The 14,684-nt window shown below is 33.4% G+C and overlaps 1 protein-coding gene across 1 annotated transcript in view; it reads left to right on the top strand.

The window, feature by feature from the left end:
- The window catches only part of PIEZO2 (piezo type mechanosensitive ion channel component 2), a 271,682-nt gene that overhangs the window by 190,187 nt on the left and 66,811 nt on the right, over positions 1 to 14,684 (top strand). Inside the window, exons 23-28 of the mRNA XM_051973830.1 lie at positions 203 to 299; positions 2,782 to 2,941; positions 5,279 to 5,368; positions 7,167 to 7,288; positions 8,396 to 8,467; positions 12,947 to 13,050. Coding sequence (XP_051829790.1) covers positions 203 to 299; positions 2,782 to 2,941; positions 5,279 to 5,368; positions 7,167 to 7,288; positions 8,396 to 8,467; positions 12,947 to 13,050 — 645 coding nt within the window. The remainder of the gene's footprint in view (positions 1 to 202; positions 300 to 2,781; positions 2,942 to 5,278; positions 5,369 to 7,166; positions 7,289 to 8,395; positions 8,468 to 12,946; positions 13,051 to 14,684) is intronic.

Raw genomic sequence — 14,684 nt, 5'->3', positions numbered from 1 at the left:
AGAAAATAACTTTGTCTCATTGATTATCCCATTTAGTACTGCAGAGAGACTGGAATGAAAGTATCTGCCTTTAATTTAGTAACATATATTATCAACCACATTGAATTATAAGTGAATACATGAATATTCTGGGGATCCTGACCAATGAACATTTGTTATTGATGTATATAGTCTGCGTATTTTTTTTCTATTTGTTTTACAGATTGGAGCATGTGGTTATATTGAGTCCTTGGTGCAGAAGAATTGCTGGCTGATCCAAGCCTTCAGCTTGGCTTGTACAGTAAAAGGCTACAAAATGCGTGAGTATTAAATTATTTTGTGCAGGGGAAAGGATTATGGTAGTAGAAGCAGAGGTATAGGAGAAATGTCATATCATTTTATTAGAGAATTTTGTTGACCTAAGTTGAAAAATAATGCATAACATCTCATTTATTTTTGAGATGAAACACCTAGACTGGAACCATTTTACAACCAATCTAATGAGAAATTGTGTATGTTGAGTAATTTGGGCCCTTTTGTAACATTCTTTCCTCCAAAATGCATCATCTAATCTTACATACATATACCATAATCTTGATGATTTGTAGAAATATTAATTTGAACATCCTCAATAGAACCTCACTGAGACAACTGCAATCGCAGGAATGAAAACTGCCAGCATAACTAGAGTAGAAATTCGTTTTACATTACTATCTTTCCCCCCCTCTTACCCTACTCAGTGACTTTAATTTCTTTTGGGGTTTGATAATAATGCTCTAGAAAAGTATTCCAGATGGAGGTATGGCCCCAAGGATTCTATAATCAATCACTCAGAAAATAGGAAGATGTGGCCTATCTCATCCCTTCCCATCCTCCCTGTGCTAGATAATCCTAGGTCTTCTCTCATCATTGCTATGCTTACCTTTATCTCTGTCCTTCTTCCTTCCATGTTCAAGTTCCCAGCTTCCCTTTCTCTACTAGTCACTAACCCCTTGGAATTTATTTACTTATTACCCAACAGCTACCCAGAAAAAACACAGAAATAGTTGTGCATATATAATTGGCAAGCCTACTTCTAATAAGCACATTATTTAGCCCCCAGATTATCTCCGGGAGGAACCTTTGGAATTTTGGCTCCAGAATCTCATTTGACTTATTAATCAAAATTGTACAGGATGAAAAATAATGAAAGAATTCTAGTACCCATTTTAATTCTTAATGCATTGTCTTTGTCCATCAAAGCCATTCTTTTTTGGAAATTCACCATTTATATCAAGACCACCACCATCTTTCCAGTTGTAAAAGTTGTTCTCTTTGGTGTCATCTTCAATGCATCACTATTTTCAGTTGCCAAATTGTCATTTCTGTCAGCAAAGTATTTCTTGGATCTGTTCCCTTATCTCTGCTCATAGCCACAACCCTAGGCCATGTCTTCATCATCTGTCACCTAGATTATTGTAATATAATAATTAGCCTTCATCCTTCAAGATGCTCCCAACTTATCTATTTTCCATATAGCTGCCAAAGTGATTTAAAAAAAAAAAAGTCAGGTCTTACTCTATCATGTTTATATACTAGGCTACTCAATAAACTTCAGTGGCTCCCTATTAATTCCAAGATCAAATATTATATTGTTGGAATCCTTACTAACTGCTAAGTAATTAGAGTTGATCTAATCTTACAAGAAGATGTTTTGGCCAGAACCTGAAACAAGGTACTAAGTAGAACTAATTAAGACAAGGCTTGTGTTCACACCTTTACTCATTGGAGTCCACAAGTATGCTAGCTTCACAAAGTACACTTTCTAACTTCAAGGGAGTTCACACCTCCCTTAAAGTCACTGGGCCAGAGAGCACTATGGGAGAAAACCCATAATCCCATTCTCTCAGAAGAGGCAGATAAAAAGCCAGCGATGAGGGATCTATGGCAGAATACATTTTTTCCTCTTGGCTGGCTGATCGCGCTGGACTCGAGAGGAACGACTCTGGTGCAGAGAACACTTTTGACGGATTTCAGTGGAGCTACGCCAGAAGCCCTCTCTCCGTGGCAAGTTGGTGGCTGGGCTCCCCAGAAGGAGATAAGAAAGACCTTCCATCTCTGTTTTGGTTGGAGGCAGAAGAAAGCAGAGGCAGAGGCTGAAGGACAGAACCTTTGGATTTGGAGACATCCGAAGGGCTCTAAGCCTCTAAACCAGCTGTGCTCTGAGAAGAACAAACTCCAACATTTGAACTCTTAACATTTGGCGCCCGAACAGGGACCGATTCAGATCCATCTGAACTAGATCACGACATTATATATCCTATTTTAATTTGTTTAGGTAAATTTTATTAAAATGTAATTATTAATACAATAATACATGCACAGAACATATTATTAAATAAATACATACATATGTTGAACAAGTGTTTTGGGTTTTTTTGCTAATAGGGATGTACAATCAAAAAATTTTGGAAGCTCCTTTTCCAGCACAATTTGACCATCAACACCTAGCAAATAAAAGGGAAAGGGAATGATCCATGTCTACAGACCAAAAAAAAAAAAAAAAACCTACTGATGAATTGTTAAGGGACAAAGGCATTTGTACATTACGATTAACACATAAGCAACTTAACTGGCATTAATTTAAAACTAAGGAGGATGAACATTTGTACCATGGACACTATCTAGTCAGAGAGTATTTTTATTTGCTCTGCTGTGATTAAGAAAGTGTAACTGAGCCTGTGGCATATTAGACACATGCAAAAAAATTAAAAGACAGATATATGCATTCTAACACAGACTTTCTTTGCTTTGCTGTCATAGCTCTTGATAATAAGGAATGCAAATTGCCCAGTGGTGAGGCTGGGATTATCTGGGACAGTATATGTTTTGCATTCCTTTTGCTACAAAGAAGAGTTTTCATGAGTTACTATTTCCTCCATGTGGTTGCTGACATAAAAGCTTCACAGATCCTGGCATCAAGGTAAATGTCAACATAAAAACCATCTATGGTAGTGATATGTCATTATTTTAGAGATTATAAATGAATCCTATGGAACTGATAAAACCATCATTCAACAAGCATTCATTAAGTACCTACTATGTATAAGGGACCGAGAGAGGGAATGTAGAGAAAAAAAGTGAAAAGTGTGAGTATCTCTTTTATCAGATATTCACACTTGGTAGATGGAAAGAGGATTTGTTCCAGTCTTCTTTACTGGAACTTTTTTACTTTACTTCAGCTTAGTCATGAAAGCCAAGTAAGACAAGGTCATCCCAGAGGATAGAGTGCTTAACAATGCTAAAAGCTAGAGAAGTCAAGAAGGATGAGGAAAAGACCTTTGTGTTGAATGACTGAGAGAATTTTGTTCAGTTTGGAAAGATCAGTTCCAGTCAAATGATTGAAACAGAAGTCAGATTACAAGGGATTAAGAAAGGAGCATGATGTGAAAAGGAGGTACTGAATATAAATAGACTTTCTGGGAGTCTAGCTATGAAAAGGAGATCAGCTATAGAACTATAATCTGAGGGAATGCCAAGGTCAAGGGGAGAATTTTTGACAATGGAAGAAACATATATAAAGTAAGGGGCAAGTGAAGGCATGAGTGGATAGAAAGATACTGAAGATTAAAAAATGGCATAGAATGTTGGAGAACACAATCTCCTAAATGAGGGCAAATAGGCTGTGATCAAGAACTTTATTGAGGGGTTGGCAATTTTTCCAACTGACCTTTTCACTGGAAAATAGAGCAAAGAAGATGAAAATGTGTAATGTGAAGAGGTTTGTGACATGTGAATTATAGGGAAAAAAGAAGTTATGATTGATCCATTTAACAATATGTAATATTGTTATACGATATTATGTAGCTCAATAGCTTCAAACCTGTACTCTTCCTCATTTTTTCTTTCCTACCTTACTATTTTTGTCTTTTTTTTCTTTTCCCTTTTTTTGGGCTACTATTTGTATTTTTTTCCTCCTCAAAACCTTTCCATTATTTTTCTCAATAATTTCTCCCTCCTAATATGACAGGTTTGGGGTCAGAAAGAAGAAAATAAAAGAGACCTATTTGGAATGTGTGACAAAGAGTCCCTGTCTGTATATACCATAGAATATACATAAGATGCATATCTTAATGCTTACATTATCAGGCAGAGATACTTACAGTCTTGTCTTTACACACAAGATCATTGATTTGTGTTAGAAGGAACCTTAGCATTCATCAAGATCAAACTCCTCATTTTACAGATAAGTAAACTTAAACCAAAGGAGATAAGTGATTTTCCAGGACTCACATAGCTAATAAATACCTGAGGTGGGATTCGCTCCAAGCCTAGCATTGCCCACTTTACAAGAATGCCTTTCATAGTGTTAATTCTTGAGCTCATTATCTAATTTATTTCTGTGTGTGTCAAAACATAGTAGACTGAATAAAGTTTGATGAATTAAATCTACCTTAGGATGTAGCTCATCCTAGAGTATGTTTAATATATTAATGACACTATATTAGTTAAGGAAGACCAGATTCTAACCTCTACCTTTAACTGATTGTATGTCAGCTCAATAAGCTAGTGAACTCTCTTCTACTGTGAAAACTGTTATTTGTACTTCTCCCATTAAAAGTAGAATAAGACTATGTTGGAATACCTACTTTCTGTAAGGAAAATCTCAATAGACAAATAGATAGTGTGCAGCTTTTTTAAAGTAAAAATTGTTACCATTATATTAGGCTATATAGATCAATGGATCTGAAATCTTGAAGATATAAGTACAAAACAGACCTGAGACACTTACTAGATGAACTTGGACAGGTTAGCTAATCTCCATCTGCCCCATTTTCTCCAACTGTAAAGTGAGGATAATGATTGTATCTGGTCTCACAAGGTTGTTATGAGGATCAATTGAGATAACTGTAAAATGCTTAATATAGTGCCTGAAACATAGTAGGTACTTAATAAATGTTTTCCCCTCTCCTTTCCATCAATAGGCTAACAAATTATCATCAGCCTGATGACAAAAAGTGGTAGGTTGTTCTGTAATCAAATGGTCAAAAGCATTTATTACATGCTTATTATTCACTAACCACAGGGGATAAAAGGAATCTGTACATAAAGTCACATATCTTCTTTCAACCCAGAAGAGAAATTTTAAATGACTAGAAAATAGATATGACTTGCCAAGAGGCTCATTTTTAGACTCAATTCCCCTCTATCTGCAATGGTTTCTGATCTGTAATGTTTTTGTTTTTATCTTGTTTTGTTTTTTGAAAGGATAAGCATAAAGTTCTAATTTATCTTGCATTGTTTCTGAATTTTCATTCAGAGGTGCTGAACTTTTCCAGGCTACAATTGTAAAGGCTGTGAAAGCAAGAATGGAGGAAGAGAAAAAATCAATGGACCAGCTGAAGAGACAGTATGGTTGCTTCATTTCTCTTTTCCTTTCCTTTTCTCTTATTTTCTGGTTTTAAAGATGGTCAGCAATCCAGTAAAACAAAAAGGAATTTTAGTTGCCCTCAGATCACTAGAGTTCAAATTCTAAATATCCCAATTCAATGAACTTTGGCACTTACCATGAAACTTTCTATGGAATTAGCAGTTCTGTGATGATTATGAAAACATTACTAATTCTGTACTGCTCACAGAGTAATGATGAAGGGAATTCAAAAGATGGGATGATCTTAGAATGGTAGAGCTGGAAAGGATATTAAATGTGATGTATTAATTATACTCCTCTTCATTTTAAAGATGAGCATTCCAATTTTTGGAAAGGTTAGGTGATATAAGTAAGATCAGTACATGGAATGGGACAACAACTATCTATCCAATGGGTTTGGGAAATTTTCATTCTGCAAGACCACTGATTAGTGTTTCATAAGGTAAAATTTTTAGCAGTAGAATCATTAAGATGTGGTACTATGATATAATATCATCTGGATAAAAGTCTAAAGCATGACTAAAAGATTCTATTTTACCAGTTTTCCCATCCCAACTAGCGAGAAAAATGTCATAGATCACCCAGGAAAATACTGGTGATCAACTGAAATAGTACTTAAATAAGACTATTCTAATGAGAAGAGCCCTATCTACTCTATTTTCATATCCTAGGCAAAAAAAAAAATGATTTCTCTGTTCCCTCTTTTAACACAACAGATTATTCCATAAAAATCTAATATTTTAAGATTAGCAATGTTGGTTGTGAAAGCAATTGAAAAATGAGAAAGCACTAAAATATGCAAACAATAATAGTAGTGTTATTATTATTTTGCAATTATTATTATTGCTGCTATATTATTTAATATTATTAAGTTTAAAATTGGTTTTCACATATACCAAATTTGGACCAAATTTTTTTCTAAATGTGTTTACTATCTTAATAGTGAAGAATGTTATTATCCCTCCTCTTATTAAGGAGGGAGGAGGGAAATGAATCAGACCTTTTTATTTCTCAATGAGATTCTCAAGACCAGTTACCCACTTGTTTCAGAATACAGAAACTTGATTAGGCTTTGAATTCCTTTATGTCCCAACAAACTCTCAAATATTATAAATGGATGAAGATGTTTATCTGAATTAGTAGATGGAGTTCTCATTAGGGGCTCTTCTGCCACTAAAATCACAAGTCTAGATTCTTCCATACAAATATTTTGTGCTCAGAATAGAAAATATTAATGTTCCTATGTATAAAGAGCTTTGAAAAATTAAGATGTTTTATAAATATCAAGTATTATTATTTGATGCTTCTCTATTTATGGTTGATGGATATCATATCATATAGATTTCAGATAGAAATGATACCATATTATGATTTTTCATTTAATAGATGAAGACATTGAGGCTCTGAGATGTTCAAGGATTTTCCCATGGTCATATTATTTAGCATCAGGTCTTCCTTCCATGTGTTCTGACATGATGTCCACTATGCCATTCTACAAGAATTGGATATAACTATGAAATGTTTAATTTGAGACATTTTTAGTATCATTTTATTTTCACTTATCATCATCCATCATCGTCTTTTAATTCCCACAAAAAGACAGCTAATTTCAAAGGTGATTGTGGGTTCTTGGTGGTTGCCTTGACACAAAGGTGATAGCATTTAAAAGCCCATTGATGATTTTTAATGCATTCAAAAACATCATTGTCTAAATAAAATGCATTATTCTTATGGAAGCCTAAAGGTTATAATATGACTAATATTTTCCTTTTATTAGAATGGACCGCATCAAAGCCAGGCAACAGAAATACAAAAAGGGGAAAGAGAGAATGTTGAGTTTGACCCAGGAATCAGGTGAAGGACAGAGTCTTCAAAGAGTCTCTGAAGAGGATGATGAAAGTATGTCAAACCATTTTCTTGCCATTCAGCTATTTTGAAGTTGAATCACAAACAATATTTGGAAATTAGCAGGGTTGTAAAGAAAAGATTTCTCAGTCCTAACATTGAAAGTATATTTATTTTAGTGCAAGTTTTATCTTTTTATATAAATTGGACATCAGGATGTTTTGTAGATATTTTTCAAAATGCATTTTAAAGCTTTAATGAAGAACTGATTTTAAGCTGTCTTTAGGCCATCTTTGTGAAACCAATAGCCTAACTTCTTCTTGACTCAAGAGCCAATTTGATTTGAGAAAGACACAATAATTTTAGCTTTTGGAACTTTGGAGGAGAAGGAATCAAATCATAGACAAGTAGTTGATTTGGAAAGAGAAATAGTAATGTATTCCTTTCTGGAATCTCCTCTGGTTTTTGTAAACTAAAATAAAGAAATCATGTACATGCCTTGTATATTGACACCTAATGTCAAAATCTAAAATTATGGATTGATGTTTCCCTTGTAACTTGTCTTGTGAAATATATTACTGCAGCTAACTTGATTAGAGTTGAAATGTACTTTTGTAGAATTTTTGGCATGATTTTCAGTTTGGGAGGGATTGGAGTAAAGAAATATACTTGTTATCTAGATTACAGTTTCCATCACTTACTAATAAATTAGTATTTTCCAATCATATATTATCAATATCTATTATAAGCAAGTTGTCTGGCTTTCAGAACTAAGATGTTAGATGAATTTTAACAAATTGGCATGTCTCGATCTCTTTAAATCTTATTTGTTTTGTTTTAGTTCTATGGAATATTCATTGGTATATAACATATGGTGAAATGATTATCCCTTCATTTTATTTCTGTTTAAATGTGCTAGCTTGCAAAGGAATAGCTGAAAATACAGAGCATTTTAAAATAAATGTTAGACAATTCCCTTTGGGATTCAGCTGTTACCCCGATACTTGAACACTTTTCAGACCATGCAGTTTCCTTTTCCCAACCTTTTAATGTGCTCTTAAAGTTTAGCTAGATTTGACAATAATGAGTTGTTAAATCATGGTGTTCAAAGCTTGTTTTCTCATTTTGAAAGAATTAATGTCTGGACATATTTTATTTTAGGAGAAGCAGACAAACAGAAAGCCAAGGGCAAAAAAAAGCAGTGGTGGCGGCCTTGGGTTGATCATGCTTCCAGTAGGTTTTCTCGATCCTCTTACAATTTCATCGATTTTAACCCTTATATCCTTGACCAGAATTTGGGCATTCCCATGACTTGTTTGTTCCATGCATGGTTTGATCATTGTGACTTGATAGGGGGCCTGAGTGTAGAAACTTACTATTTCAAAGGTCTCTGTTCAATTATGTACAGGTAACTGGTGAGATATAGGTATTCTGTAGTCATGTACAGGGCCTACTAGAGATAGCTGAAGCTAAACTAACCAATCCTTGAGCACAATTTATGGGTTATTAAGAGAAGGAAAATAAATATTGTCTAATTCTGAAGTCCAGAGGGCTGACCAATGTTAGTCATTATATACCATTTTTATCCATGGCACCTATATTTGGATATAAACTTGTATTAGAAATGATCTCTGATATCAAGAAGATATTTGCAGATATTTTATGACTCTCTTTATAAGACAGTTAACAGGTTATGACTATGAGTATCTTTCTTCCTTACAATTCTCAGAGCTTTAATGTTATTTGTATTTGAGGTTATTTATTTATTTATTTTTAACAAATGTGAAAGTAGGAGATAAATACAATGTATTATACTTGAACCCTTTTTCTTTTCTTCAAAAAAATCCCCAATGTTAGTGCTCTAAATTATATTCTAACACATCTTCTCAGTATTTTGTTGTTCAATGATGATCAACTAGAACCAGAAATCTGAAAGTCCTTCTAAAAAGCAGAATTTGAGAGTTACACAGAATGTAAAAACTTCACTATGATAAATACGGCATTAGAAAGAAATTCATTTAATAAATACTTTAATTGTTTTATCTAATGCCATTTACCATTTAGCCACATCACAACAATGGGAAAAACACAATCATTACTATCTAGGATTTATTCAGTCTAGTAGTATGATGTGTTTCTCCACACTATGTGAATTGGCTGTGCTGTCATGAGTGAAACTGACTGGAATAAAAAATTTAGTCAATCTCATCCATCAGGGCTCATCTCTAAAGCCGTACCACCATCCAGAAAGGACTAGATACTCAGCTTGTACAAGGTTAACAAACCCAGTCAAAATAGACTTGAATTGAATTCCACTAAGATTACCAAAATCTAATCTACCAGTTTCTCCTTAAGCATATAAAATTGGTCTTAGCCTTTCTTATCTATAATAAAATTTTCTAAAACCAATGAGGTATATCTCCTGATACATTTTCAATATATTATGCAATATTTCAGAACATAGTATTGTCTAAGCATTACAAAACTTTCCGTTTTTTGAGAGAGTCTAATGCTTTGTTGAGAAATTTCTTATTCCTTTGGATTAAGTAAAGTTGTACTTTTTTATATTGTTCATTCTGTGTGACCATGTTATTTCTACACTGACAGATAATATGTCAATTAAGTTACACTGTATGTCCATTTCTATCAAGTCACAAGTAAACTATGCCTATCTTTCTGTTTCTAAAGGGCATATTGCTACTTTAGAGAGACTTATCCTTTTTCAAAAAGATTTTTTATATAAACCATATTATACTGTCAGCTGAGGTAAAGTCTCATGCCATTTTAATGTGATTTATATTTCTTTTTTTTCATTTAAAAATGGTATTTTGGAAGGAATTGGATAAGGTCTTTGTTAATCATCTTACTAGTTATTAATACATTCAAGAGTTTCCAGTACAAAGGTTATATTGACTTTGGGTTTTCTGATTCATCTTACCTTCATTATATCATGTTCTTGGACACTGGTCTTAAACCAAATGTGCATTGTTACAATACCTTGTGGTGCAATAATGCAGAAATTTGTGTGATTCATAGTTTGGAACCAGATGCTAACTATAATTTTAAAAGCTCCCTGCCAAGTGTTTTTCCTCTTAGTGTCTGCCAAATACATCAGTAGCATCCTTCTGAGAAAAAAATATTTAAAAAAAAATCAATTGCATACGATAGTGGTAGAATTGTATTATTTAGAAGTTACATTATTGAGATTCACTGTTAGGATTTATTTGGTTACTAAACTTATCAGTGCAATTTTATAGGTGGTCAGCATGAGTGTTTCTGAAATGGTAATGCATAAATCTATGGAAGTTAATAGTAACAACCAAGAGAATACTATTGCCATAATAACAACATGATTAGAAATCATTGAAGATCTTAATCTAGGCCTTGAGTTACTAAGATATTCCCAGTTCCATATCTATGTGTACACATAAGATTGCATTATTGCTGTTCAATCATACCTTCCCTTTCAGTATTTCATATCTCATATCATTTATATCCTTCCTAAACAATGAACAGTGAACATTGTCTGGCATTGCTTAATACTTTCATTCTTAGAGTTTTTAAGCACCAGGCTTGTGGAGATATGAATAGTAGGGCTATAAAGGGACTCATGAAAAGAACTCATTGAAGTAATCTAGTCACCCCCTAGCCATGATAGTAGCATCCCATACACGTTAGGAAATCCTAAGCTAGAAATCTCATATGTTAATAGAATTTTATACATAAATGGGATCTTTGAAAACTCTAATCTAACGCTTTCATTTTATATATTATGCAATATATAAATGTATATTCAGACACATATGCATATTTATAATGATACGTTTGTTTTTAAAGGTAAATGTCACCAAAGAAACATTTTTCCATCTTAATTTATCTTATAGCCTAGTGACAATTTTAGAAGATCATATAACTTTCTGTTTGTGATTTTGGACTGGTGGTGGAGTTTTGTGATAATACTACATCCAATTCATAAACTTTAGTGGAATTAATAAAAAATTTTCTCTGAAAAAAAATTCCCCTTTTGAATATGATATATATATATGTACATATATATATATTTCTCCTAAAATATATCAAAATTCTGTTCATTTGTCTGACAGAGTACAGAAAACATTTTAGGAGGTATGATTGAATACAATTTAAGCTGTTGATTTTAGAGCATATAATGAAGGTAAAATGTTGACTCATATATTACTCTGAATTTTTCTCAACTGAACATATGACATACACCCTATGTAACTCTCCTTGCTAATTTCTAAGTTTACACAAAGGCATAATTTTAATGGTCTTCCCCACTGTCAAATGTAATGCTGTGACTTTGGTTTGTTCTCGCTTATTATTGTCTTCTGTTTGGTTTTGTTTATTTCCCTTTTTCAGACCTGGGCCTGTTGCCCTGGGCCTGTTACTTTACTTAAAACTAAAAATAAATGCTTCTGTTCAAGGATATAAGGCCCAGTTCATTTACTCTGCATCTTCATGAATGGAGGCTTCAGATTCTATCTGAAACCATGGGCAAAATTACTTTTATTTATTACTTTGTTTAGTGATAATCAAGCAATTCATTTTAAACAAGCCAAGGTTTTCCATTACCTCATAATTTTAAGTCCAAAAGATGAATAAACAAATGACACTACATGGTGTAACATGAAAGATGGCCCAGCACATGAAACTCTAAATCAAAACCAAAAACTATAGTATGTTCTATGTATAATGATGATACAGTTTATGTAACATCAGAAATTTCTATGCTGGCTTTCTTCTCACTGATAAAAACATATATTCATCTTAAATGGATAAAGATTAAATTAATCAAATTCCTCTAAAATATTTGGATAGACCTTGCAACTTTCTCTGCTACAAACTCCTAACACAGACTGTGTTTACATGCAAGAGTAAAGAAGAGACTAGAACCCTTTTTGCTATAAGCCATAATAATCAATATGGATCTCTGCATAAGTTATGTTCTTAGATTTCACAATATCCATAAAGCATATCAGTGATGAATCATGCAGATCCCTTTTGTCTTGCTACAGTCTCTTCTACTAGCTGCATGTAGAAACAGACATTGTGTTTAGTTTTCTCCTTATCTGCCCATTTCCTCCTCATGGCAATGTGGGTTAAAAAACAACCAACCAACCAACCTGTAATCCTCAATTGTTACCATACTTGTCATGTCCAATGTGTTCCATGTGCAGAAGCCAGGTCTACATAGCAAAAGATGAAGTGGAAGGTTTCTAATGCCTAGTTTTAGTTATGAATTATCTGCATTGGCTGTTTATACAGCCAATATCAGTGAGATAATTGCAAATCCTCCACTTCACTTTGGCCTTATCTATACGACCAAAATAACAAAATCGTGCCACCATCGATGAGTTATTTTGATCATTGTAAATGATCGAATTGGATTGGTGCACAGTTGATCTGATTGATTGATACAGTCTATGAAGAAGGTTGAAAATACCAGATTGACTTTGCTTTGGCCAATTCGGTTAAGTAGTATAGACATGGCCTTTGTGCTTTAACTTAAGTCATAGTGGCACTAAGTAATATAAGCCTGACAGTGAGTTCTGTTCACTTCCTTTTTTCTTCCTCTATCCTAATGATCCTTTGTTGACTGTATGTTGGTATATATTTGTGTGTTATTCAGAAATGAGCACCAAATATTCCTTATATTTTTCAAGAAATAAAAATATATTTTGTTTTGCTTAGTGGTCAGGAGTGGAGATTATTATTTGTTTGAGACGGATAGTGAAGAGGAAGAAGAAGAAGAAGAAAAAAAAGATGAAGAACCACCAAAAAAGTCAGCGTTCCAGGTGAATGTGGGCTGGGATAAATAAATATATGTGATTGGGAAGTTGGAAGAGTTGTTCCGATTGGCTGAGGTTGATTATAGGTCTATGCTTTTCCAGTCATGATCATGTTTATTATATTCCCTAAGAGTATGTAATCTTGCTCTGAAACTCCTTCTTATAAATGAAAGTTTTTTCTCAATTTATTGGTAATTCTACTTACTTTTAGTTTTGTTAGAATTACTTATATGCAAGAATATTTTAGGGGCCAAGTCTTAATTCATTTGCTTCATTTTCAGTGATGCTTATAAGATATTTCTTTGTTGTTTATTTTTGTTTGTTTTTTATAAAGATTTTTTATTTTTAAAATAAATTTTAAATAAATAATAATTTAAATTAAAATAATTTAAATAAATAAAAAATATTATTAAAATAATTTGTCAAATTAGCAACACTGACCCTTGCATAGCCTTGTGTTTCAGATTTTCTCCTTCTTTCCCCCACCCTCTATTTGGCAAGCAATTTAATATATAATAAACATGTTAAATATAAGTTAAATCCAATATGTATAAATATTTATACAATTCTCTTGTTGCACACACACACACACACACACACACACACACAAACAGATTAAAAAAAAGAAAATAAATGAGTAAGAAAAAAAAATACAAATGAACAACAACAAAAAGAGTGAGAATGTTATGTTGTGATTCTCATTCAGTTCCTCTTTCTGGGTGTAGATGGCTCTCTTCATAACAAGATCGTTGGAAATGGCATAAGATATTTTTTGAAGAAACTTCAATTTTACTTGCTAAAAAAAGCATATATGATCAAGATAACAGAGTGAGGAAGGAATCTCTGAAACCCTCCCAAATTACCCTGCAAACAATTAGAAAGCCATTTCAGAATTGATCTAGGAATGGAAGAAACTTCAAGTCCAACAGGAGAAGTCTATCTCACTAGGGTAGGAAGGGAAAAGGTTCCAAAGGCAATAGCAATAGCCAGCATCACAGTAAGGGATCTGGAGTAAGGTTCCAAGCTTGGAGCAACATATTCCAAAGTCCCTACCCTCCTTCAAGCCAACAGACCCCCTAGACGGTCTACACAGTACAGAAAGGCCCCACCCCTAGAGTAGGCCAGCATCTAAACCCCATACCTAGGGAGGCCAAAAGTGAGGCCTCACTAGTTTCAATGATCTTATGATGATGAGAGCCATCTACACCCAGAGAGAGGTCTGTGGGAACTGAGTGTGGATCACAATATAGCATTTTTATTTATTTTGTTGTTGTTTGCTTGAATTTTATTTTTTCTCATTTTTTTCTTTTTTGATCTAATTTTTCTTCTGCATCAAGACAATTGCATAAATATGTATACTTATATTGGATTTATGTATATTTTTTACCATGTTTAACATATATTGGATTATTTGCCATCTAGGGAAGGGAGTGAAGGGAAGGGGTTAGAAATTGGAACACAAGGTTTTGCAAGGGTCAATGGTGAAAAATTATGCTTGCATATGTTTTGAAAATAAAAAGTTTCATTTTTAAAATGGGCTTTAAAAAAAGAGAGAGTCCTTACTTCCCAGTATAACCCAGAAAGGCAGCCTGTATTGAATAAAAAGCTAGCAACTGATCTCTTAAACCCAGTGGAAGCCA

This window comes from Antechinus flavipes, chromosome 1 (genome assembly GCF_016432865.1).
Source record: "Antechinus flavipes isolate AdamAnt ecotype Samford, QLD, Australia chromosome 1, AdamAnt_v2, whole genome shotgun sequence".
NCBI lineage: Eukaryota > Metazoa > Chordata > Mammalia > Dasyuromorphia > Dasyuridae > Antechinus > Antechinus flavipes.
This window is presented reverse-complemented; position numbering and strand designations above follow the sequence as displayed.